General features: G+C 38.0%; 6 protein-coding genes and 4 non-coding genes across 11 annotated transcripts; 7 read left to right on the forward strand and 3 right to left on the reverse strand.

Annotated features, from left to right (window-relative positions):
• The first annotated feature begins 253 nt into the window (after window positions 1-253).
• On the forward strand, window positions 254-2,245 carry LOC110766631 (Ribosomal protein L32e). Its single transcript, XM_021969997.2, has 4 exons — window positions 254-375; window positions 505-607; window positions 1,672-1,853; window positions 1,953-2,245. Exons 2-4 carry the CDS (start codon window positions 518-520, stop codon window positions 2,080-2,082), a joined length of 402 nt encoding a protein of 133 aa, XP_021825689.1. The 5' UTR covers window positions 254-375; window positions 505-517; the 3' UTR covers window positions 2,083-2,245.
• Window positions 711-792, forward strand: LOC148295273 (small nucleolar RNA U31b). The gene has a single exon (XR_015835601.1). It is a non-coding gene; the product is annotated as a small nucleolar RNA U31b (small nucleolar RNA).
• On the forward strand, window positions 1,103-1,178 carry LOC148295274 (small nucleolar RNA Z195/SNORD33/SNORD32 family). Its single transcript, XR_015835597.1, has one exon. It is a non-coding gene; the product is annotated as a small nucleolar RNA Z195/SNORD33/SNORD32 family (small nucleolar RNA).
• Window positions 1,273-1,356, forward strand: LOC148295275 (small nucleolar RNA Z196/R39/R59 family). The gene has a single exon (XR_015835599.1). It is a non-coding gene; the product is annotated as a small nucleolar RNA Z196/R39/R59 family (small nucleolar RNA).
• LOC148295276 (small nucleolar RNA F1/F2/snoR5a) lies at window positions 1,432-1,577 on the forward strand. Its single transcript, XR_015835596.1, has one exon. It is a non-coding gene; the product is annotated as a small nucleolar RNA F1/F2/snoR5a (small nucleolar RNA).
• A 2,040-nt stretch (window positions 2,246-4,285) lies between the features above and the next one.
• LOC110766617 (Pentatricopeptide repeat (PPR) superfamily protein) lies at window positions 4,286-7,069 on the reverse strand. The gene is given in 3 exon segments (XM_021969979.2): window positions 4,286-4,846; window positions 4,848-4,951; window positions 4,954-7,069. Coding segments are annotated over 3 exon segments (1,989 nt in total). The 5' UTR covers window positions 6,695-7,069; the 3' UTR covers window positions 4,286-4,702.
• LOC110766619 (membrane protein PM19L-like) lies at window positions 7,062-8,087 on the forward strand. The gene is made up of 4 exons (XM_021969982.2): window positions 7,062-7,273; window positions 7,365-7,584; window positions 7,678-7,723; window positions 7,808-8,087. The coding sequence occupies exons 1-4, from the start codon at window positions 7,147-7,149 to the stop codon at window positions 7,892-7,894; spliced, it is 480 nt and encodes a 159-aa protein (XP_021825674.1). The 5' UTR covers window positions 7,062-7,146; the 3' UTR covers window positions 7,895-8,087.
• Window positions 8,088-8,495: 408 nt separating this feature from the next.
• On the reverse strand, window positions 8,496-11,716 carry LOC110766608 (suppressor). Of its 2 annotated transcripts, XM_021969968.2 has the most exons (5): window positions 11,569-11,716; window positions 11,280-11,474; window positions 10,002-10,831; window positions 9,806-9,904; window positions 8,496-8,738 (listed from the first exon to the last, which is right to left on the reverse strand). In XM_021969968.2, exons 2-4 carry the CDS (start codon window positions 11,371-11,373, stop codon window positions 9,812-9,814), a joined length of 1,017 nt encoding a protein of 338 aa, XP_021825660.1. In that variant the 5' UTR covers window positions 11,374-11,474; window positions 11,569-11,716; the 3' UTR covers window positions 8,496-8,738; window positions 9,806-9,811. The 2 variants fall into 2 exon arrangements, with proteins under 2 accessions (XP_021825660.1, XP_088108765.1); XM_088252639.1 differs by lacking the exon at window positions 8,496-8,738 and adding an exon at window positions 8,821-9,313 and having other exon boundaries at window positions 11,280-11,703.
• A 2,238-nt stretch (window positions 11,717-13,954) lies between these two features.
• Window positions 13,955-17,628, forward strand: LOC110766623 (SH3 domain-containing protein). Its single transcript, XM_021969990.2, has 10 exons — window positions 13,955-14,194; window positions 14,958-15,080; window positions 15,205-15,274; window positions 15,440-15,585; window positions 16,126-16,227; window positions 16,305-16,502; window positions 16,597-16,659; window positions 16,747-16,836; window positions 17,003-17,077; window positions 17,282-17,628. Exons 1-10 carry the CDS (start codon window positions 14,135-14,137, stop codon window positions 17,399-17,401), a joined length of 1,047 nt encoding a protein of 348 aa, XP_021825682.1. The 5' UTR covers window positions 13,955-14,134; the 3' UTR covers window positions 17,402-17,628.
• Window positions 17,629-18,386: 758 nt separating this feature from the next.
• On the reverse strand, window positions 18,387-24,047 carry ABCB9 (P-glycoprotein 9). Its single transcript, XM_021969985.2, has 12 exons — window positions 23,565-24,047; window positions 23,085-23,139; window positions 22,821-22,996; window positions 22,521-22,742; window positions 22,178-22,416; window positions 21,539-22,064; window positions 21,126-21,399; window positions 20,377-21,043; window positions 20,073-20,301; window positions 19,724-19,990; window positions 19,374-19,637; window positions 18,387-19,287 (listed from the first exon to the last, which is right to left on the reverse strand). Exons 1-12 carry the CDS (start codon window positions 23,811-23,813, stop codon window positions 18,640-18,642), a joined length of 3,816 nt encoding a protein of 1,271 aa, XP_021825677.2. The 5' UTR covers window positions 23,814-24,047; the 3' UTR covers window positions 18,387-18,639.
• Window positions 24,048-26,118: the final 2,071 nt, after the last annotated feature.

Here is a 26,118-nt window from a genome sequence, read left to right on the forward strand (position 1 = left end):
AAAAACTAGTTTCAGTGAGTAAAATGAATGGCGTTCTTGGAAATATATGATCCAATTGGGTGTCCAAAGAAGGAGAAATAAGGGTGCCCAGAGAGAAATTGATTACTCCTCCACGACAGTTGGCTATGTCTAGTTTGCGAAGTCGAAAATGGAAATTTATTAGTGGGCCCTTTCAAGCCCAGCTCTTCTTTCTTTTGGTGGGAAGCCCAGCTCTTTTAAACGGGGTTATGTTAAGCCAGTAACCAAACAGACCCAATTCTAGACTACCCCAAATGACAAAACCCTAGTACCCCGAAAGCTCGCACTTGCTTATAAAAGCAGAGGCGCCAGTAGAAACTGGAGCTCGGCGGCTCAGCAAAAACCCTAAACTTCACTGTGAGCGTCTATCTCTTTCTCTCCGCCTCTCTAGCCTAGGGTTTCAGATCTGTTCTATTCGTTTTAATTATTACGATTGGTTTTAGCTAATGCAGTTCAATCTTCTTTCTTGGTTAAAAATTATTGCAGGAGGTAAGTGCAAATGGCGGTGCCGCTGCTGAATAAGGCTATCGTGAAGAAGAGGGTCAAGCAGTTCAAAAGGCCCCAAAGCGACCGCAAGGTCTCCGTCAAGGTATAAAGCCTTCACATTTATCAGCTTCCAGTTCTACAACCTTCGTGTTCATTTTCCTTCCTTTTATTTCATTTTGTTTTCTGTTCGTGTTGAGTTATGTGGTGAAAATGATGATACTGTTGTCGCCCCAGTCTTACTTGCATCAACAGATGCAAGATGGTGATGGACGTATTCATATCTGATTCCATTGCAATATATCTATCACGAATTAATTTGTTGCCCTTTATTTTAGTGTAAAAGCAGTTTTTATTGGCAATTTCATTTTTTTAAAATTTGGTTTTGATGGATATGAGGATAACTTCTATGCCCTGTCTTACTTGCATCTTAAGATGCAATAGGGTGAATTAGTGATCGACTATCTGATCTGGTGTAGCAATGAAAGTTTTGATTTTGCCACTCTGAAAGTTTTGATCCCAGTCTTGTTTTCTCTGTATCCTGAACATTTATTGTTCTCCATGTTAAAACAAAAGGTTTTTATTGTTTGGGGATATGCAACAAGAAGTGATGATTTGTACCCATCTATTCTGCTTTTGAATGATGAATATTTACATGCACTACCATCTGATCTATGTTGCACACCCCATTTTCTATTACTACTTTAATAGTTCCTTTTGTTTTCTTATGATTAATGTCTCTGCTTTTGTTTCTTGTTTTAAGAGTAATCCTGCAATCTATGATGTAAAATATTTAACGTTTATGACATCTTGTGATTATTAAGTTAAAATCACCATCTTTCGACTGAGATTGCAGTTTGTACATTTTGTTTTAGTCACAGTTGTGATTGCTCTTCCTTTTTGTCTGTTGTATTTTTTTTTTTTTGGTGTCATTGCCCATGGTATCTGATGTCCAGATTTATATTTGTGGCTGGACATTTCGTTAAACAGGGCATATATAAAAGCTTTACAGGTCTTGCGACACAGTTAGCTTCGTTACTCATCAGCTTTCTGTTACTATAACCCTGCAAACATCCACTTTGTCCTACGAAGTTTATTAGTCGGTCCTTTTCATTTCCTTGGTTGTAATTGCTTTGAGTAATTTTGTTTCATCATGTGTTTCGTTGACAGACCAATTGGAGGAGACCAAAGGGTATTGATTCTCGTGTAAGAAGAAAGTTCAAGGGATGCACTTTGATGCCCAACATTGGTTATGGCTCTGACAAGAAGACTCGCCATTATCTTCCTAATCATTTCAAGAAGTTTGTTGTGCACAACGCGAAGGACCTTGAACTGTTGATGATGCACAACAGGTAAACTGAGCCCTGTTCTTTTTTTTCCTTATGGTCTGAGTTAGTGTTTCACATCTCATGTCTAATTTTGTATTCTTTTTGCCATCTTATCTTAATCAGGACCTACTGCGCGGAGATTGCACACAATGTGTCCACGAGGAAGAGGAAAGAAATTGTTGAGAGAGCCGCCCAGCTTGATGTTGTTGTTACCAACAAGCTGGCCAGGCTACGCAGCCAGGAGGATGAATGAGCTCGGCTCTGAGCTATGTTTTTGTAGTGAGCGTTATTCTTTTGGCATTATAATGAGTTGTAACCATCATTTCAATACTGAGATCGGATTTTTTCTCTTGATTGTCAACAGTTAGCAAATGAACAAGGTGTTACATTTTTGTTCTAATATCATTTTGTGCTCATACCTGGTCTGTTCATCAACATTTCAATACTGAGATCGGAAATTCTACCGTTACTATTTATTGAAAAAAAGGGTGCCCTAGCAATTTTTAAATTTAGTGGTCTACTTTTATTCAATAATATATGAAAATTATGTGTATAATACATGAATTTTCTCATGGAAATGCCACGCCTTGACCCAGAAGGTCCTTATGCTGGGACATTATGAAAATAATTTGAGGGAGTTAAACTCCCGCTAAAACAGAATTATTTAAAGAAGACTTAGAAATTTCTGAATAATGTTTGCTGTTTAAAAAACATGCATTCATAAAGTCTTGAAGATGTGTATGGAAAATGGAAGTTTCGGGTTGAGGGAAAATACATACACATATGTTTGTGTATAATATGAATCAAACGGGAAAATGCTAAATTCTTTATAGGGATAGTAATTCTGGAGAAGTGAAAAATAAAAAAGGGAAATAAAAAAAGAATATCAGTATATATTAAAAGAGTATAGCCGGGCGGCTATACTATTCATCATAAAGAAGGGGGGACGTTTAAGTGGCTAAAAAAAATTACAAGTATAGCCGCGCGGCTATAAAATTAATTTTAAAAAAAAACACCAGTATCGCCGTGCGCACAGGCGAATCACCTTGCCCGCGTAAAAAACATTCTTTGCTGGGTGCAGCTGTTGCAAAACAAGCCCCCACACCTCCGGCAATGATGCTGAAATTCCACATTGCATATAATCAAGAATCAGAAAAAGACCCAGAGACTAGAAAGAAATATCACATTCATGACGACGACGACGACGAATTCATTTTGGGTTTGGGTTAGAAGACGCATCAAAACACCGTCGTTAGACTGTTTGATGCCGTCGACAAACCAACGACTAGTTCGGTGGGAGTCGGACAAGTTGTTTCCAACGATACGGAGGGAGATTTTTTATTTTTTATTTTTTTAAAAAGGGGCCGCCTAGCGCCTAGGCCGATTTTTCGAAATTTAACCATACGACGTCGGCTGGGGACTCAGTGCAGGTACATAATAACGCGAGGTCTAAGTGGGCCTTCACTTGGGCTGTTCTGTAATTCTGGGGAACCCCAGCAGTGTATAATGAATTGGACTTAGGTCCACATTTGTCATGGTGGGTCCTTTTTTTTATTTACTACGAGTACAGCCGCCCGGCTATACTATTTATTACTAAAAAAGAAGGGAGGACCCGCCTAGTGGCTAGGCGGGCTTAATTCACGATTCACAAATGGGTGCATCGCCAGATTTGCTTGTGTCTTGTATTCTTAAGCGTCCTCTTATTTTGTTTTTGGTGTGATGCATTGCCAGATTTGCTTCTGTTTTTGCTGCCAATTTGGTGTGTAGACTTCCTCTATGAGAGAGAAAGTTATACCTGAGTTCGTTTGAGCAGAGTTTTGTTTCTTTTTGTCTACTGTCAAACACCACAACAGTTATGGTTGCAAGAGCATGTAAATGAAAATTCACATCTAACACCACAACAGTGCCCATGGAGGCATATACCTCCAAGTCCAAGTCTTAAAATTGGTTATACTCGAACATTGTTGTGAAAAAAGATGGTTTAGGTTAATTATGACAAGTCTAAGAACTAGAGAATTAAATAAGAAACAAAATACGGTAGTTCTAGCAGCTTAAACAAAAAACCTAAAGTAGCCATAAAATTTCTACACTGCATGCACTTCCCTAGACTCGAAGCGAAAAAATATAGTTTTTTCCATGTGTACGTACAATCATAAACCCTAGACATCACATACATAAAACAAACCCCCTAAGGTAGGAAATAAATAAAAAACATTATCGCCACACGGCTATACTCTTTAAATATATGTACAACCCAAATATTTGATTCCCATTTCACAAAGCTACAAACTGAAATCGTGAGCTCAAATTTTTCTTATCAAACTTTTGTCATATAATTATTTCAAATTCATTCAATTTAATATTTTCTAGTCTTTTTTTCTTCAGAAAATCTATTATTTTTGTAAAATCCAAGTTCATTATTTGAAAATTCCTTCATCCAAATAAAGCAACTTTTTGCTAGATAGCAATTTCGTCAAATCACATAAATTCTTGTGAAGCCACTAACAGTTCAAACTCAATCTCCTCTTTGACCTTGGATCACCCTCTCACCCCAATCCACCTAAAAAAAAAAAACAACAATCTTTGACTCCTTTATGCTTGAAGATGGTGTACATCAGTACATCATTTGAACATGCTATATGGGATCACCTGGTCTTTAATGGACACCACAGAACGACATGTTTTATGACTGTAAAACTTCTGTGACAGTTCTTAAGGACCTAAACTCATTACATTACAGCATCCTCTATGGGCTGAAATTACTCTCTGCAATATTAGAGATGCAAAACATGCAAAAATGGTTAGGTAAAGAAAATTGTTTGAATGCACAAGTGGCAGTCTTTTCATCCAAGTATCTTTGGTTAAAATCTTCACTAGCTCAACTGGTCTGCCAAAACCCACTCAAACCATTTTTGATCTCCTTTCATAGATCCTAGTCTCTTTCTGCTGTAAGACAACATCTCTTCCTTTTGTTCAGCCTCAACATCCTCAAATGCAAACTGTTGATCAGGAACATAAACCAAGTTTCTTCGATTTGCCTTGTAACCAATCCAGTTTTTGATGAATTTGCTCGCTAAGTAGCTTCAACCTATCTCCAGAAAGAAATTCATGCCTCAGTCCTTCAAAGTAACCCAGCTGGAACCAGGTTGTTTTACAGTTCCACTATGTTTCATCTTCTCTCGAATTCTGGTGACATCAATCCATCTATTTGCGGAAGCGTATAAATTAGATAGCATAACAAAAGCATCACTACAGTCCGGTTCTAAATTGTCAATGCTTTTTGCAGCTCTTTCAGCCACATCCAAATTGGAATGCATCTGACAAGCACTAAGTAGAGTTAGCCACACCATCTTATTGGCTTGCACAGGCATGTTTCTTATCAGCTCCTCTGCTTCCTCCAACTTACCACATCGTCCTAAGACATCCACCATACATGCATAGTGCTCAAGTTTCACCTCAACAGACTTATGCTGTGAGAAAAACTCGAAAAAGCGTCTTGCTTTCTGCAACATCCCAGAATGGCTACATGCAGAAAGCAACCCTGTGAATGTAATTTCATCTGGATTGACACCTGCACGTATCATTTGGTTAAAGAGAGTCAAAGCCCACATGCCACAACCATGTTGTGCACATCCAACTATCGTTGAGTTCCATGATACAATATTCTTGTCACCAATTCTCTTAAATATAGCAACTCCATCACTTATATTTCCACATTTGGTATGCAAGACAATAAGAGAATTGCCGACAAAGACATCATTTTCAAAACCTAGCTTAATAGCTGTTGTATGAATCTCCTTGCCCCTATCAAGATCTTCTAATCCACAACAGGAATTCAAAGCACTAGTGAAAGAAGACTGATTTGGAAGGGCACCCAATTTCATCATGTCCCTGAAAACCTTTAACGCTTCTTCGTGTTGACAATTCAAACCATATCCTGTTAAAAGAGCTGTCCATACTACCACATTTTTATGTAAACTCTCCTTGAAAACCTTGTAAGAATTCTCCATTTGCTTGCAGTTCGCATAGAGTGTTATAAGTGAAGCAGCTACAAACTCGTCAAAGCAGTACCCTAACTTGACAATCTGACCATGAATCTGAACACCTAAATGTAAACGCAACAAATTTGCACAAGCTGTCACCACAGACACAAATGTGGTCAAAGTCGGCTGCACACCAGAACCCATCATCTCCCAAAATAGTAGCAAAGCTTCATCCGTCCTCCCATTCTGGTCAAGCCCAGCAATCATCGAAGTCCACGAAATCACATTCTTACAAGGCATTAGCTTAAACAAGTTTTTCGCATCTTCCACTCGTCCATTACTGAAGTATCCATGAACCATTGAATTCCACACAGCAACATCCCTCACAGGCATCTCGCGGAACAAGCGCTCTGCCATCTGAACTTCACCAAACTGCAAGAACCCATTCATAATCGTCGTCCAAGAAACCACACTCTTTCCAGGCATTCCATCAAAAAGCTCCTTAGCCTTACTTAAATCCCCACAATCCAAACACCCTTTCATCATTGAATTCCAACACACTGTATCTTTCACAGGCATTTCGTAGAACAGTTTCAGAGCATCATCAAGCCTATGTTGTCTCGAATAGCCCGTAATCATCATGGTGTACAAACTGACACTCGGAAAAGGGATTTCATTGAAAACTAGACGAGCTTCGTTGAGTTTTTGGTTCCTTAAGTGATCAGAGAGCAGTGACTTGTAAGATGGGGTGGTCAATTTGGTGTAATTCATCAAACACACCAAGCATTTGGAGAAGCTTGCAAGGTTTTTGTGGAAATCAGAGAGTGAAATTGGAAAGTGTGAGATTCCAATGTTTTGAAAAATGGCGGGAACTCTCAGCATGACCGTTAATCCGTAACCGAATATAGGAAAAACAAAATAAACCGAAGAGAGAACGGCGGGGTGGTTTTAGAACATCAAGGCTGAAACGCAGCGTTTCATGTGTGCCCATCTGACAAAGAACATTACTTTTTTGATATCTTTGGAACAATTTTTATAGCACAAAGCTTAGAAGAAGAATGTACCACCAAAAAGAAGACTTAAAAATGTGAGGCAAGTAAGAATCTTGGCATTTCTTGCTTGGTTTGCCTTGTCTATGAAGCATCCATCTCCTTTACAACCCCACAAAGCCCTTTGGAACCAGCAGCCTTGGCAAGAAAAGAACCAAAACCTTCATGCCATGGCCAATTGCTTATATATAAGCTAAGACCATTTCTTGTGCTTAACACATGTAACAGGTACAACAACCCTTTTCTCACTTTTGGGTTCATCTAGCAGCTTTTGATCTTACAGAAATGGCCAACCAGCAGTTAAAGTCTGTTGCTGGCCTGCTTTTGCTTCTCAATTTCTGCATGTATGTCATTGTGTTGGGCATTGGAGGCTGGGCCATGAACAGAGCTATTGACCATGGATTCATTATTGGTAAACCTCTCTCTCTCTCTCTCTCTCTCTCTAGTTTAGACTTGACATCACATGCACTCTCCATTTCCTAATTCTGAGTGAGGCTTTGCAGGTCCTGGTTTTGATCTCCCAGCACATTTCTCACCCATTTACTTCCCAATGGGAAATGCTGCAACCGGGTTCTTTGTAACATTCGCTTTGCTCGCCGGAGTTGTTGGTGCTGCTTCAGCCATTTCCGGAATCAACCATATTCGATCTTGGACAGCTGATAGCTTGCCATCTGCAGCCGCAGCTGCTACTGTTGCCTGGACCCTCACTCTCCTTGCCATGGGGTACTTGATTTGCCACCCATAATAGCAGATGTATACCATTCTTTGAACTATTTTTGCTTTGTAGTAAGCTAACCGTGTACCTAATTTGTGCAGCTTTGCTTGCAAGGAGATTGAGCTTCGTATCAGAAATGCCCGTCTGGTAAGATAAAAAGAAATTATTTTCTCTTAAAACCTTAATCTTCCAGAGATTTATATTGAAACACACTTGCTCTGTTTCGTGCAGAGAACAATGGAGGCATTCTTGATCATCCTTTCAGCTACGCAGCTTCTGTATATAGCAGCCATTCATAGTGCTGTACCAAGGAGATGAACTTGGAAGAGTTAAATGACTTTTGTGCATGTGTGCTGTCTGTGTGCATTGTTTTGTTTAATTTTCTTTTCTTTTCACCCCGATTTTATACTTTGTATAAACCTGCCCACGGTATGGTGTCAATAGTGTGATACGATTTGATTGATTTGTATTCGATTTATATAGCAATAATAAATGGTACCCCAAAAAAATACATGATCGTTTAGCAGTTTTTTTCTATGAAGCAAACGCAAGCCATATGCACCGAATCAATCTAAGGGGTAAAGAGAACATTTTTCAACTCCAATCGATAAGATAACTAAACCAGAAATGGATGCACATAAGTGTCTAATTGCCGACGAAAACCTAATGACTACAAGAGCTCAACATGCCAAATAAGCAACACAAATTTGTTGAAGAGAAAATTCATACATCAAACAGTTCCACCATGAGGTTATATATAAAGGAGGCTGCATTATAACCTGGCAGAAATTTTCTTATTATGTATAAGAAAAAGCCAGATCCATCACAACATTCAAGTGAAGTTCGATATTAAAAAAGTTTTTGCAAATTTATGTCACACCATTGGCCTACCAATGCAAAAAAGGAACTAAAATCGACATAGAAAACTATTCTGCAAAATTAACAAGAAAGAAAGGTTGTAAAAGCAGGAGATATACAGCCGCCTACCATTCCTGACACTATCACCACAAATCTAATCAGGCCTCTTGCCCATTATTCTTTAGGGAAAATTTATAAAGTTCTAATATCAAAATATCATAAAACTCTCTGAAGAGTCTTCACTTTCACAAGCTTAAAGAGTCCCACTGAAACCCTTCATGCTTCGTTCTGCATCAGACAAAACCTACAAAAATCAACCAACATTCAGTTTGAAAGGTACTAAAAACTTAAACTGTAGCATCAGTCAAGTCCATATAAAATTGTTAAGTAGGAAGGCAACGCACGTATCTCAATTCTGGCAGTGTGCAGTAAGATTGAATCTAAAGATGAGTATAGGTCCTTAAAGATAAAAGAAAAGTAGAAGCAGAAAAAATGGGCTCCTCAAAGAGCAAAATATGATACCCTGTTACTTTTAATTTCTAGTACAATCTCTACCAAGCATTTACAATCCATGAACAGTCTAAAGTCAAGGGAGATTAAACAAACTTTAGCAGAACCTTAACACAAGATAGGTCTTTTAACTCTAGGAATAGGGGAATGTGGATGTCAAGATATGACTCCTAGAACTCTTGTATTTCATATATCTATCCAATACCAATTCCTTCTCTGTGAGGCCAGGTTAAAACCTTAAGTACTGAATAAGTCCCTCTTATGAAGAAGCCTCAACAATTTCTCCTCTTTTAAACCAAAAACCAAAAATTATGACCCAAAGTACTGTTATATCCCTACTCTTCTTCTCTCTGCTTTGCTGCTCAACACCTGTAGTGTGACATTTCAACTAGATTTGTAAGTAAAGTTCCTTATAAATTCAGTAAAATAAACACATTATACAACACATCAAACACAATCCTCCATCCCCTATTTACATTTCATAGGCAATATAATAACCAAATAAAAACCTTCCATGAGAAAATAGTAACTGAGGAATTTCAGGACAAAGAATCTTAACAATTTCATTCCTTAGCTACTATTTTTCACTAAAACTGCTATCTACACAAGCATAAATCAGACACCTACAAGACCTTAGTTGGAAAAGATCAAGAATTCAAAATTTCTGAAACACAATTAACAGTTATAACACAAAACAATTATGACATCCCTGTAACATCCTAAAGACTCTCACTTCCCTAGTGACCCAGTCTGCTCTATATACACATGGGGAAAAATTACATTTTGAGCAGTAAGTAATAAAGCAAAACTTGAGAAAAAAAAATATATATATCCATAAATAAAAGGTAGAAAAATCCCAACCTGAACTTATCTACTGGAGCCTGTTATCACTTCCAGAATTCCACAGCAGCTAAACCAAGATGTTTTTCGTGGAACTGGTGGGGCCGGAGCTACCAGAGGCTGCATAAATTCCATCGAAGAAATTGCATTCAATTATCAAAGCAAAAGGAGATCTTACATCAAACTTTCAATGAAGAAAAGAATATGCAGGCAATACCTGCTTTTCAGAATATTCTGGACTATCAGGATTTTTGCTGGATTCAGCATCATTACTAACTTGAGCCCGAGAAGTACCTAATGATGGCAATACTTTACTCTCATTTTCTCTAGAAACAGATTCCACCGTACTTGAAGACGCCTTAGCAGTCTCATTCAGTAACGGAGATGTTCTATTCTCAATTTTTTTTGATACAGGATCTGTCAAAGTTACAGGAGTTCCAGTAGGCAACAATTTTTCTGCACCATTCTCCAATCCCGTTTTTACTACATCATTGCAGAACACTGAACTTTCAACCGGTGTACTCTCTGTAACTGAACTTGTATTCTTCACAGCTGGTGCACCTTCAGTAGTCTGAATCACTTCTGGTGGTGAAGAATCAATTGACCTTACCAAATCATTATGAGGTTTCTCCTCTGAAACTGAAGCATAGGAATCCTCCTCCTGCCTCCTCTCAACAACTCGAGACTCGTCATCTGAACTACTACTGCTTGAGCTTCTATCATCCCCATTATGTGATCCCTTTGCAGATTTCGTATGCTCAATAATCACATTTTTGCTTGCGGAATCCTGTTTCAATTCCCTCTGAATTCTAACACCGTCATCATTCTTCAATCCATCCTTCTGAACAGCCTCCACACCACTAGGTGCTCCCTTCCCGGACTTATCCTCAGAAACAACTGGTCGAACTGATGATGGGCCTCGCTCGCCCAGATCCTCATTGCTCTTCTTAAATGGATCCTGCTGGTTATGATGCTCCTGAAATGCAGTGGAGCCAACCTCACCACCATCACTTCCTTTCTCATCTTGGGAGGTCACTTCATTATTTCCTAACATGGTTTGATTCAATCACAAGAGTTTCAATCAAAATCAAGCCAAGCTAGGACTTCAACAAAAACCCATTAAGCCAATTTTAACCGAAGAAAAGAGAAAACCGAAAGTAACATTAGAGACGCACAGAGAATGAATTGAGAGATGCGTAATTAACACTCAAACACAATTGTTTCAACCAGAACAAAGCTAGACAAATGACATTAGCAAATACCCATTTACCCAAATGGGCAAAATTAACCAAAACCAAAGATTGACTCTCAATTCAATCAAAAAAATGGAACCAAACCAGAGCAAAACAAAAGAAACTAGCAAATACCCATTAGCCCAAATTGAAAAAATAACCAGAAGAAACACTGAAAAAGGTGCATGAGCAATTGAGTGCCATATGGGTAAGTGTGGGATTGATGCAATAAAATAAAGGACATGCATGAATAAACAAAGCACCTTGAGGATTGTCGTCGGTTGAGGATTTGCCATTGTGGGTTTCCTTTTCTTTCTTTTTCTTGGCAGCTTTTCTCTTCTTAGCACCTGATGGCATGATTATAGGCTCTCTCTCCTCTTGTTGGCGATGTACAAGAATGGGGTCTCTCGCAGATGGTAGATCCTGTTGGTCAGGACACCCCCGATTCTCTTCTGCCTCTGAAAGTGTCTTATGTGGGACTGTGAGGGCAACTGGATATATGTTTTTCAAAAACAAAACAAAATTTAACAACAAAAACAAAAAAGTAAAAACCTTGAAATGGTAACAATGGAAGGACTTGGAAGGGGATGAGAACTTTCTCCTCTATTGGGATTTCCGAATGAATTGTTGTGCAAAGGAGGCGAGGCTGTCTCCCTCTGTTTTGTTTATCAAGATTCTGTGTGTTTGGTTTGGCTAATTTTATTTGTTTTTCTTTATTTTTGGTAAATAAAAAAACTAATTTCTTTGTTTATTTTTTTGGGTACTAAAAATTGGAGAAAGATGTCCGAGTCTGAGGGCCTAATTTCAATGCAAGTGTCATTTTGTGAAGGGTGGGATCCTGATGTGGATTTTTCAAAAAATTTTGAAATTTGGAATGTTTGTGCAGAGTGGGAAGAAAAATAACCAAAATATTTTGGGGTTGGGTGGGTCATTTCTTGGAAATGTGGCTACAAGTAGAACAAAGGGGTGTGTGTGGTGTGCAATTTTTTACATGTTTTTTTTTTTTGGTATTAAAATTTAGGGTTCCAAATTCCAATTGCCAATGTGTCGTGTTTAATTTTGTGTTATTGTTGGACGGACCTAATGAATTTTTTTCTTTCTTTTTCTTGGGGGTGTTTGGTTGGATTAGGGATGTACATACTAATAATGGATCTGGGCTGCATGTGATTCTCTGCGAGCCTGTGACTGTCATTATTATTTTATGGTTGGAACTTGGAGGTAAAGTTGGCTCAAATGTGGTGTGATTTGGAAATTTTGATATGATTATTTTTCCTACTAATTAGGGCAGACTCCCTTTATAGAGAAAAACTTATATGAAATGGAGATAAAATTATTTTGTTATCTCGACCAATCACGTTATGCCAAATGGAAAAGTTATTACATGTGACATAGTATGATTGGCTGAGGATATCAAAACAATGTTATCCCTATTATACACAAGCGTTTCTCCCCTCCATGGTGTGTGTTAAGCATATTTTATGTGTATTGTTAAGTATTTAGAACCTGTTTTAGAGCGCAATGTCCACAAGTAAATATGTGCATACTTGAGAAGTTAGTTATGACTCTTATTAATTAGTCTTTAGTCTATTGGTAATTGTCTTCATTTAGTTAAAGGTTTCAAATTAGACTCTCATGAATAATATGACGGTGTATATTTGTTTAGAGCATGTTTTATTGTGAGTTTGTTGATCTGCTGTGAAAATAATTTATAGATATATTGTCGTTTGTTAAGAGTGGGAAAAAAGTAACAAGTTCACAACTTAGTCGAAACCAAATTAGGCAAGTGAGTGAACAAATAGGCTTTAAGCTTGTGAGAATGCAAAAGAATGCAGCCTATAGAGTGGAGACATCTAATGATCTAACCAAGTGAGTGAACAAATCGGCTTAACCTTCTTTTGCAATGGGCCACTTTTGCCCAAAGAGGACTGCTAGTGGAGCCATCTAATCTCCATTGTCAATGACAACAAGGCATATCAACGGAAAGAACAAATTAGAATAATTGAGATTGACCAAAAAGCCAAATGAAACACATACATACATCTCCCATCTCAATTCAAAATTTTAAAAAAGTAGGTATTGTAGTTGTTTGTTCTTTTTGACTAAATTCCTATATTATAGTCTCATATCTCACATGAGGCTTGTGGATTCTAAGTTGAAGAGAAAAAAACCTAGACATCCTTGCAATAAGGAATTCCTCTTATCAGGACATACTTCTAATCTCGACCATTGGATTGCATATAAAAGACTACCAACAGGTTTAATGATTGCAATCCAACGGTCAAGATTAAAAGTATGTAACCAATACTTAACATAAAATACTTATTAAAGAATCTCCCTCCATTATCATGTTTATCTCACAAACAACACCACAAACACCGACAAGCTCCTTGTCAAAAGCTATGTGGAGAAGCTTTTTTTTGTTCTTTAATATCTAACAAAATTAAAGCGGGTGAGGGTACATATATAATTGCTGATTCACGCACATCACACTCAAAGTGTTTCAACATTTTTGACTTATTGGATATAAATATTAATCATAGAGTATATAAATATAGATTATAAATTAATAGGGGATAATTATCTTTATTTATGAAGACCCATATCATGATTAAGACGTAAGGTGGGAAAGATGCATTTTTGTGGTTCATATATGATATAATAATTGATATTTAAGTTCTCAAATTAGTCATTGTTGCATTAACTCCAATCCATGCACAAATTAGAAAAAAGCCCAAACAATTAGGTGGACTTTACGACAAGACTAAAGATCCAATGTTTTTTTGGTCGAAAAACTAAAGATCCAATGTAAGTCCATTGTTTTAGGCCCATAATCAAGATCTTTAAATCAAATTCCATCGGACGGTCATTAACCTAAGAACATCATACACCTCAATAGCACACAAACATTTCCCAAAAAACAGAGCAGCTCGTCAGCTCTGTATCGTTTCATAACCCAACCCAGTAGAGACCAAAATGTAAAACACTGGTTGGGTTTCGGAGTTTCAGATCCATAAAGCTTCAAACTCAAAGGCTCGTTAAATCTCGTAGCAATTTGTCTTCTTTTTCAGTTTGATCTCAATTCTTTTCTTTTCTTCAAGGAAACAGAGCCTGAAGAAGAATGGATGCTTTAAGAAAACAGGCCAGTAAGCTCCGAGAGCAGGTCGCAAAACAGCAACAGGTGATTTGCGAACACCCATTTATTTGCCTTAGTATAATTCTCTTGTTCTTCGTTCCTTAGCGCCTAGGCGGCCGCCTAGGCCGATTTTTCGAACACTGTTATTTTCTTAAGTTCACTGTTTGGTTATGCGGCAAGGGCTTTATGCTTGTGTGATTTGCTAAATAAATGAATAGCTTACTAAAGTTGAAGTGATTTCCAGTGGTACTGACTGTTGCTGATTTCTGAATGCTCAGTTTGTTTCCTAAGAAGAGAGAAGAATGATTAGCAGTTAATTGAATTAATCAAATCTGGCTCATTTTAATTTGAAATTATGCCTGCAATCTTTATAGAACCAAACCAATGGACCAAATGGGTTTTCTCTGCTGCAGGCTATATCAAATGTAATTAGAGTTTATGCTTTATTTGTGAAGGTTGAATTCATTTTTTTTTAAATCGACCTGAATTTGGTAATTATCTGTACATTTTTTATGACAGAATTTGGTAGTGGTGGATTATTTTGGGAACATGCTTTATGTAATTTATAGCATGCTTGATGATAGTTGAGATACAAGTGTAGAAGATACTACCTTCGGATTGCTTACTTCAAATATTGAAGTTCATTTTGGTGCAAATTCAGCTAATACTGTAGAACTCCATTATGTTTTTCCATGCCTCCGTTCTTGCTGTTTTATGTTACTGAACTTGTTAGAAATATTCTTCCATCGATTTGTTACTATCATTTGTGTCCGTTATTGTGAATTTATATTTTGTTTTTGAATTTCAGGCTGTAATAAAGCAGTTCAGTGGGACTGGTTATGAAAGCTCAGATGTTATGGTAATAGATGAGGTTGAGATGCAGAGACATCAACAGCTAGAGAAACTGTACAGGTCCACTCGTGCAGGAAAGGTATGGATATGACCAAGAGCCATTTTGACATTATACGTTAACTTGAAAAGCTCTATTCATTCTATCTTTCTGGTACCAAACTTCTTATATCTGTTAAAATCATTTTCGTCATATTTATTCCCAGGATTTTCAGAAAGAAGTTGTTAGGGCAGCAGAAGTGTTCACAGCCATAGGGTATAAGCATATTGAAGCAGGTAGAAATTTATTATTCATTTAAAATGACATTGGATTATCTAATGGGAAATGTGTATTGGAGTGAATAACCTAGGAATTTCGCTTCTAACTTCACTTAGTAAATAGAACACATGTAATGCCTTTGTAGTTGCAGTTATTATTTGTAATCTTTTTGTGGTAGTCAGGAACCAAGTTGTCTGAGGATTGTAGCAGATATGGTGCTGAAAACACAAATGATAAAATTTTAGCTAAGGGTGCATCTATATATGGTGATGCTCGTAAGCATGTGGAAAAGGAACAAGAAGACTGGAATAAGCTGCTATCTTCACAGGTTGACTTCTAAGTATAATTTTATTTATGTTTTGCTAATGAAAACATTATTGGATATTTTCTATCATATGTTGTAATTATTAAAATAATTCTGGAAGAAATTAGTTCTTTATCGCACAGCTGGATACATGATTCATCTGCAAACACACATATATCAATTTTATATAACTTTTTTTTAATGACAAAAGTATTCTGTAATTCTGGCAATTATTTCTCAACCATGGTTTCATTTAAGCATTTGTATGTAAGTTTCTGATCAAAAAAAATTAAAGGAGAAGTGAAGAAAGACTAAGCATTGTAGTCATTTGGTGCTGTGGTGCCAGGACATGAAGTCTTTCATGAATATTTTTAAAGTGCACATGTGTGTGGTTTCAGAATTATATTTTGAAATGTTACTAAGTGGAGTACAATAGACTTACATTTGAATCTTCTGAGTAGCTTGCAACTTCAAATGAACTTTTAATACAATTAAATTTGTATAAGCACACTTCATTAATGAACTAAGATGAAGCATGCAACTTATCATTCTCTTTGTTATTAGATTTTAGATCCGTTAAGAGCAATGATAGCTGGTGCTCCTTTGGAAGATGCTCGCCATCTTGCTCAACGTTATAGTCGAATGAGGCAAGAAGCAGAGACTCAGGTAAAACGCATTCCTATCTCATCATGTGTGATAAGATTTGCCTTATAAACTCATTATTGACCATAAGACACAAACAGGCTGTAGAAGTTTCCAGAAGACAAGCGCGAGTAAGAGAACTACCAAATCCTGAAAATGTTGCAAAGCTGCAGGCAGCGGAAGCAAAGATGAAAGAATTAAAAGCAAACATGGCAGTTCTGGGTATAGAAGCTTCAGCTGCTTTGGCTGCTGTGGAAGCACAGCATCAAAGACTGACTTTCCAGAGGCTTGTTGCACTGGTAAGAATGGACATGATTTTCAGGATATGAGTTTCTGTGTCGAAGATCATAATAATTCTGCAGTTATACGCATATTAAGCTTAGCTTTGTTAAGGTTGAAGGAGAAAAGACTTACCATCTGAGAGTGGCTGCCATTCTTGGTGAGGTTGAAGCTGAGGTTAGTTCCACTCAGGATTGTCTTAAAATAAATTTTTTTCCTGTTAAAAAAATATAAACTTATGTCATGGCCTGGATTTTGTGTCAGATGGTTTCAGAGAAACAACGGAAAGAGTCTGCTCCTCCTGTGATTCCACAAGAGAACTCCTCAGAGAAAACAATGTACTTCTTGGCTGAAGTATGCTACTACTTTTTCTAATCTTGGAGGCTTTCTTTTATTTTTCCTAAGGCCCTTAATTCTCTGATTTAAGGCCTCTTTTAGCTATTTTCTTGAACTGGCTCCCTCACACGCCATATTTCAGGTACCTCTAAGAATCTGAACTTCTATCTTTGTACTCTTTCAGGCAACGCATTCTTTCAATGCTGCATCAGAGAAGGAACTGAGCTTGCAAGTGGGTGACTATGTTGTTGTACGAAAGGTAACCTCCTCGAGAATCTGACCATGCTGTTGTACTCTTTCAGGCAACACATTCTAAGCTGATTAACCAATGCCTCTTAAATTATGAGTGGACTCCCTCTGTCACTGAGGTTTCTCTGTCATTGCCAAATCTTAGGTTTTTCTTGTTTAAATTTGACTTGTCTGATATTTGTTTGTTCACTGTTCTGAAAAACTTATTATCCAGGTGAGCCCATCAGGATGGTCAGAAGGAGAGTGCAAAGGTAAAGGAGGATGGTTTCCATCAGCCTATGTGGAGAAGCGCCAGCGGCTTCCAGCCAGTGATCTCGGTGCTGAAGTTTACTGAGCCCTGCCCAAGCATTCATCTGGTAGTTAGTTTTGTTTTTTTACAATTCTGTTATTGTCACAAAATGGCGAGGATTTGTTGGTCATTGCTGGGGTTTTGATGTTCATGTTTGTCCTCCATGGCATGATGTAGTCAGGACATGCGTGTGCATATTGTATCTTTCAAATTTTCATGGCACAGTGCTTTATCATGTTTCATGAATGCTATATAAATATGTATTTAATTGACTCGTGTTGTTTCTACAAAATGATCATCAGATCATCCTAAATAAAAATTGCAAATGTGAGCCAAAACAAAATGGCTATCGTGAGGGGAGAGGAAGGACTGAGAAAGGAGGATGATCCTCTCCTTCAACAAGTCACCATTTTCTTCTTCCTTCTCATATTGAAGGATTCGTGTGAAGTGCCAGTGCCACCAAGGATGCATAAATAAGCACCATCACTGATCTTCATAAGAAAATCATGGCTAAAAGAGAAGGCGGTTGTTGGCAGTGGTCGTAGATCGATGGAAAAAGAATACCAATATGGATATTTGAAATCTAAACAAATATACTATTACACATAACACTTTAGCTTACACTGTCCAGTGGCATCCATTTATGTGCCACAAAGTTCTGTTATTAAAATTGTGTTTTTTCCTTTTCCGTAAAACCCAAATTCAAACCTTTAAATATAAATAATATATAAAATAAAACTTTAACAGTAAAGTAAAAATAAAGAAACAAATAATAGATAAGTAAAATAAGTCAAGAGTGAGAAAGCAAGCCTAGTGTGGTGAAACGACCCCCAATACACAAGCTCAAGGTTTGCTATGAGCACGTTCATAGTCGGATAGAAATCTCTAAGTCACGGAACCGTTGCCCAAAAATAATAATATGGAAAGTAGGAGAATAGAGAAATCAGATGTGAAGGAGGAGTGACGTTTTATAGGCATCCAACATGTGTCACCTCCAGACACATTAAACCAGAAAAATTAAGACAATAAATAGAAAATAAAAATAGAAAATTAAACAATTGTAACTTCCATAATAAATAAATAAAAACAGCCAAAATATTAAAACAAAAAATAAAACGTTAAAATTTAAAAGCCTTTCAAATAACAAGAAGTTCCACAAGTACTACACCCATGTCCGTCCAAACAAAACTTAAACATCTTAAGCTAACACTTTCTCCAATCAGACATCCACTGAATGTGTGCCACAGTCTGTAACACTAGCTAGGATTTTACTCAGGTTCTGTTTATGTACTTGAGCTGGAATGAAGTGCCACCAAAGATGCATAAGCACCATCAGTGATCTTCATTAGAAATTCGTGGCTTCCCTTCTCTGCAATCACACCATTCTTCACCACTGCAATTATGTCAGCTCCTTTTATCGTGGTGAGGCGGTGTGCAACAACAACGGTTGTTCTGTTCACTATAACACTGTCCAGTGCTTCTTGTACTATGCGTTCGGACTCTGCATCCAGTGCGCTTGTAGCTTCATCAAGTAAAAGGATTTTGGGGTCCTTGAGTATGGCCCTTGCAATGGCGATTCTTTGCTTCTGCCCTCCTGATAACTGAACCCCTCGTTCGCCTACTGAGGTGTCATAGCCTTGAGGCAATGAAGATATGAAATCGTGTGCGTTTGCTGCTTTGGTGGCTACTATGATCTCTTCCTCAGTAACATCTCCTTGCTTGCCATAAACGATGTTGTCACGAATGGATTCGTTGAAGAGAACTGGTTCTTGACCAACCAACCCAATCTGCTGCCTCAGCCAGTTCAGCTTGAACTTTTGGATGTCCATTCCATCTAATAGTACATGACCTGAATCAGGATCGTAGAATCTCTCTATGAGGCCTATTACTGTTGACTTCCCACAGCCACTCTCCCCAACCAAAGCAACTGTCTGCAGATGGAATCCGAAGCTAAGCATGCATATAACTCAAAGAAGTAAACAAGATAGAGCCATAACAGAGTGGTGGTGGTAATTACCTTTCCGGAGGGCATTTTCAAACAAATGTCTCTAAATATCTGCACATCTGGACGTGTAGGATACTTAAAGCTGACATGTTCAAGCTCGATTTCTCCAACTAAGGTCGATAGTGTGATGCCCGTATCGCTGCTTGAGTCAATCTTAGGCTTGCTGTCTAGAATTTGATATATTGAAGCAGCTGAGTCCTTGGCTTTGTTGGAGTCAGGAGCCATGCCAGTAGCCTGTGAAACCCCCATTGCTGAGATTGTTACAGCAAAAAAAACCTGCAAGCAGCGATTTGTTAGAATTGGAGCAAAAGAACTTGTCAATGAAAGCAAGAGGAAAGGAACAAGCACAGCTAAAATCCGACCTTGAATACTTGTTCAAATGTAGCTTGGCCATGTTTCACAAGAATAGCTCCAACGTAGAAAACTAACGCATTTGTGCAGAACATTGCGAAAAACGAAAATCCAAAACCTGCACCACTTACTACTCCTAACCGTACTCCTTGTTTCATGGGAGCATCACACTTCTTCTGGTATGCATCCATCACCTTCTTCTCAGAACAAAATGATGCAACAGTTCGGATGCTACCGATTGCATCGTTTGCCACTTGACTGGCTTCTTCATACATAAGCTGCAGATATTCAAAACATTACATGTACATTCACCACCACATTGTAATTGGAAAAATAAAGAACTCTTGAGGCAAGACTGACCTTGGCATCTGCACCGAACCCTTTAAGAAATTTGGTCTGAAGTGTTCCTTGCAAAAGCAACAATGGAGACACAGCTAGAACTATAAGAGCCAGTTTCCAGTTAGCTGTGAAAGCTATAATCAACCCTGCTAAGATTGTTGCTATATTCTGTGCAAGCAAGGCTAAGGCATCACCAACAAGACTCTTGAGAGTTGAAGCATCAGAAGATAACCTTGCACCAATGGCACCACTGGAAGCACAAAAGATTTCAGTTTGAATATTAATAGTTAAAAGCTCATAAAAATTACTGGTTTTTTTAACACACCTTGAATTTGCAGGGTCGTCAAACCAGCTGATTTGCTGGTACACAACCTTCTCGAATGTCAAGGAACGAATCCGCTCTACCAATTTCCCACCTGCAACTCCGAAGAAGAAATTCTGCACCGGAATCACAACCAGAGAAATGCAACCCATACCTACATACACTCCTGCCCACTTTTTGGAGTCCTTGCGTAGCTCATTATGGGGTTCGTAGAACATCTTAATGGCTTTAGAAAGTAGTAAGCCAAAGACAGGGAAAAGTACTCCATGCCCTGCTGCAGCAATGGCTCCAAGCAGCAAAACTGGAACCTCAGGTTTGTTCAGGGTGGCCAGCCTTCTCATGGAAACTCTTTTACGCTTTTCAAGATCAGCCTTAGTTCTTCCATGATCCTCCTCATCTCCTACTTCAGTCTCTTGGATATTATGTGGACCAGGAATACCAAAGCCAATAGTGAAAGAACGGCGGCTACCTGAGGAACCTCTGCTTAAAGATCTCCCCATTGATGATCTCCGGCTCCCAGAACTGAGCATAGTCCTATCCATATCTAAACTGGTAATGATTTCATCCATGCCAGAGGTTTGTGCATCATTTTTCACATGAGCTCCTTCTTGCAGGCGAATGAGTTGGCTGTAAGCCCCTTCTGGATCTTTGGTCAACTCTTCATGAGTCCCTATAATCAAACCAATGACAATGTTATCTGGGGGAACAAGTTTTGGTGTAAATTCAAAGTCATAGTGCAGGCATGGCCTTACCTTTTTCCACAATTTTCCCTTTATGCACCACTGCTATGCAATCAGCATTCCTAATAGTTGTCAAACGATGTGCAACAACTATGGTTGTCCTATTTGACATCAAGTTCACCAGTGCATCTTGAACAATCTTTTCGGATTCAGCATCCAGGGCGCTTGTTGCTTCGTCAAGCAGAAGTATTCTTGGGTTCTTTAAAATGGCTCTTGCAATTGCAATTCTTTGTTTTTGCCCACCGGATAGAGATGTTCCATGCTCACCTACCATCGTGTCGAGACCCTGTGAAGAAAACACAGAATTTTCCATCACATACACCAATCTCTAAACAAGAAAAATGTCAAAGTAGACAAAGCACATGGTTGATAGACCTGAACTTTATTATGAGCATGGAAGACTGCATAAAAAAAAGTGGGGTTACCTGCGGAAGCTTATCAATGAACCTTGCTGCATTTGCAAGCTCAATTGCTCTTCTGATCTCCTCCTCAGTTGCATTCTCCTTCCCATATGCTATGTTCTCCCTTATAGTCGTTGTAAAGAGATTAGGTTCCTGACTAACCAGCCCAATCTTCTCCCGTATCGATTTAAGCTGCAACTTCTTCAAGTCCACACCATCTATAAGTACTTGACCAGCTTCTGGATCATAAAACCTTTCTACTAGGCCGATTACTGTTGACTTCCCACTTCCACTCTGCCCAACCAAAGCAGTGGTTGTTCCACTTGGAACATGCAATGTGAACCCAGCAAAGATCTGCACATCTGGCCTGGCAGGGTACCTGAAATCCACGTCTTTGAGTTCAACCTCACCTTTAATATCTTCCAATACAATTCCACTAGTATCATAGGGATCGATCTTCGGAGTACGTTTGATGGTCTCGAGCATTTTATATGCAGCAGCTTTCCCTGATGCAAATGCATTCAAAGATGGTGGTGTCTGACCCAGAGATCTATGCCAACAAGCAGAACCAAACGTGTCAGATTGCTTAATCTCATATATACTCTAAACAATGTACATTATAATGCTATTGTATTGTTGAATCAGGGCAGATGGTATACTTACAATCCACCAGTCATGATTGCAAATATAACATTGATGACTTGGCCTCCATTGTATCCATTTTTTATGATCATTTTGGATCCATACCATACGGCAAGCCCATAAGTGCAAAAGATAATAAGCATTAATGTACCAAGTCCAATTCCTGTGGCTAACCCTTGTTGAACCATGGTATTGTAGGCAATTTTTATCTTCTTGTTGTATTTGTCTATTGCTCTCTTCTCCCCGGTGAAAGATGCAACCTTGCATAGTTTTTTTTGTATATCAAAGATTAATCAAGACATGCATAATGCAGTTAAATTATTTACTCTGGTGAGTTAAAAGAGACTTAACATCAAGGCCTTACTGTTCTAATGGATCCAACTGTTTGTTCTACTATATTGCCAGCTTCTGCATATGCACGCTGTCCGCGGGTTGACATTTTCGAAATGATCATTGACATAGCTCCACCCGCAAGGACAATTGCAGGGATGCAGGCCAGCAAGACAAGGGTGAGCTGCCACCCTTTGATAAGAGCAATCGCAAAGCCACCAATAAAAGTTGAAAGAAGTTGTATGAACTTCCCCACCTGCCACAAATAAACAAATTATTAAGAAAACCTGCTGGATGTTCAGACATGAAATCAAGACTTTAAGTGAAGTAGCACCTTTTCCCCCATTGCATCTTGAATGAGAATGGTGTCCCCTGACATCCTCCCAATGATCTCTCCAGTGTTAGCTTCAGTGTCAAAGAAGGCAATGTCCTGCCTTAGTATTGTTTTCAAGTACAAGCCTCGAATTCGAGTGGCTTGTCTTTCTCCTGTCACCATCCAACATGCAACCTCTGCAATATTTCATCGCAAAATGGTAAAATTTAATGAATCCAAACAACTGCATACATTGAATTAATTAAAGATAATTCACACACTTACGTGTAAATGCTGCGATGCCAGTGCCAATAGCCAAATACACAAACTTTAGTGACACCTGAAAAAAAAAAAAAAAGATACAAGGAGGACAAATTTCAAAATTGGGATGTAGTGTTTGCATGATAAAGGAAGCTCATGAGTTGTGTTTTGTTTGACACGTATATATGGTGTTTTCAATAGCTTCCATCAACAACAACAACTCGCAAAATGAAATGAATATCAAATTAGGTAATGTATTCAGATTTTGTATATGGTCGCCATTCTTTTTGGCTTCATATGATTAAGACTCACCGCAAAACCATAACAACAACAATTAATGCTAGAATAAGAAAAAGATCAGCAAACAACCCAAAAAAGAAAAAGGAAAAAACCAATAAGAATCTTGATTTTCTTTTATATACGCAAAGAAATATTGCTCTTGTTCTTGTTCTTGTTCTTGGGTCGATACAAAAAAAATATATAATATATGAATAATGCATGTACCTTAGAAACCGTGGGGACGATATCGGCAGGAGCTGTGGCACCAAAGGTGTTGATGAGACTGCCAAAGACAAGGGTCATGAGAGGCTGTGAGAGTCCATTGGCTACGGCAGATATCGACCCAACTATCATCAAAACAACGTCCAATCGATCTGCAAACATGAAGAGCTTATAGAAGGCAACTTTTTGGTTGTCTTGATCTCCTTTCCCTTTCCCATCAACCTCTCCTCCTCTTCCTCCTCCTCCTTCCATGGCCAGGCTCTCTTCTTTCTCTCTCTCTCTCTCTCTCTCTCTCTCTCTCTCTCTCTCTCTCTCTCTCTCTCTCTCTCTCTCTCTGTGATTTGTTGTTATCTAATGAGGAGATATGTGAGCGGTACGTGGTTTTTTTGTGGAAGTAAGAGGGAGGAGGAGGAGAGGTGGAGTTGCACGAGGACAAGTGGTTTATGGACTTCTAATGACGTATATCAGAGTCCTACTAATTAGCGGCTACGTTCAAGGACTTTATATGCCTTTTTTTTTTTCCTTCAACTTTCCCTTTTTTCTTTCCTCAATTTAAATTTGAGTTTAATAAATAAAATAAAAACAGTTGAGATTAAACAGCACTTGATTAGGAAAATCCAACTATTGATGTGACAAAAAGCTAAAAACCAAGTACCAGATTTTGTTGAAATGAGCTTAGGTGGTTGAGAGACAAGGGAAAGAGTGAAGAAACAACAAGAGAGAGAAACTCAGCCACAAAGCCATATACACTTGTCAGAATTAATTAAAACTATAGTAAGTGTTTATGGCTATTTAGTCTAATGACATTTAGTTTTCATTTCGTTGAAAAGATTCTCGAGTTCATATTTTAAGAAGATTAATGTTATTTATTTATCGTTTTTGTTCTCTTTCAGAGTTCAAATCTCATAAACAACGACATTATGTAACTAATAAAAATATTGTATATGTCATCATTTACATAATTTACTTACAAAAGTTTAGAAGAAAGATTTTTGTTGTCGAACATTATTGACACACACTCGGCTCTCCAAAGAGTTTGTAGTTGGTCCACGAGCCCCACAAACTCTGCATGAGCCCCCCACCCCCCAAACCGAATAATAATTAGCTGCTTCTAGATCATAAAGTAGCCTTTGGTACATTTCGTTTTTCTTCGGTGTCGGCCAAACTTCGCACCAGAATTGAAAGCGAAATATTAGAAGAAAAAAAAAGTTATTAATTGCCACTTAAAAATGATATTGTAAAACTAAAAATCGATGTAGAGTTTAATTCAACTACAACTTCGTTAATAAGAGAAATAAAATAAATAAATAAATAAAGGGAATTCTAGGCCAATTCAGGTTGATTCAGTTGATAAGGTCTCTGTATTTTGTGTGAATTCGAGTTTCGTTGCTAGCAATTCCGTATTGGTGGGTAATCTGTAAATCCAAAAAAAAGTTTGGAATTTGCCCTAGTCCTAGGTGTGGGGGTAGCCTCTCTCTCCTCTAAACTTTTGCTCATAAAAAATATAAAGGGAACCCTAGAACTTTCGATTTTCTTTTTCTTTTTCTCCCCTAAATTAGTGGGGCTGCCCGCAGCCAACATTAATAGAGGAATTAATTTTTGTCAAAATTTTTGGTTTTAAACAATAATGAGTATTATGGGGTTTAAATAGAAAATAATAATAATAATAATAATTTCCCCTCCCTTTCTTTTGGTTTGGTAAGATTTGGGTTAGTTATACCAAGCCCAATATAAGTAGCGTCACAACTTTCCTATGGCCTGGCCAGGAATTGCATGAGGACTCTATGAATGCGATGGGCCCCAACAAGAGTTTTGCTTTCGGTAGATTTCCGGGCCTGTATTTATCAGCACGTGTGTTGTTACCTGAATTATGGGAAGGGAATTTACACTCATACCACATAAATTATACGCATTGTTGTAATTTTCCACTTGAAAAAAAAGGTGGAATTAATTTTCTACCTTAATTAAAATTTCTTGAGATTTTAAGGACAAATCCTTTCATGCTATTTTAATTGGGATGTTGTTTGTAATTAGCTTGGGTCTCTTGTGAAAAAAAAAACTTAAAAACTAAAAAAAATATGTCAGTATGTGACATATGGTTAGTTCTATCAATTTTACCGTCCAAAAAGTGATGTGTGCGTCACATGTGACTCTTGAAACATAGTGTGCAACGATATCTCGAACATAAAAAATACTCTTCAAGAAGGGACGTGTGGTGTGATACACACAATTTTGAAGATGAAAAAATAGATTGAGCTATGTTATGAATGACACATTGCAATAAAGTTTTTGATGAAGTGGCAAATGCACTGATGGATCTAGCCACCGAAAATTGTCTGAAAATAAAAATAAGTAGATATGAAGCAATAAGACCAAGGAAAAGAGAAAGGGAAGAAGAGAGAGAGAGAGAGAGAATCAACAAGCCAAGGAAAAAGAGAGAGAGAAAAAAAAGGGGGGGGGGGAGAGAGAGAGAGAAAGATAAGGAAGGGACAAAAGTGGCAAGGAGTCACGTGATTAGATATGGATGATATTGGACTCTATAATTATTTTTTATTGG

Source organism: Prunus avium, chromosome 4 (genome assembly GCF_965620075.1).
Source record: "Prunus avium chromosome 4, drPruAviu1.hap1.1, whole genome shotgun sequence".
In the NCBI taxonomy this organism is placed as follows: Eukaryota; Viridiplantae; Streptophyta; class Magnoliopsida; order Rosales; family Rosaceae; genus Prunus; species Prunus avium.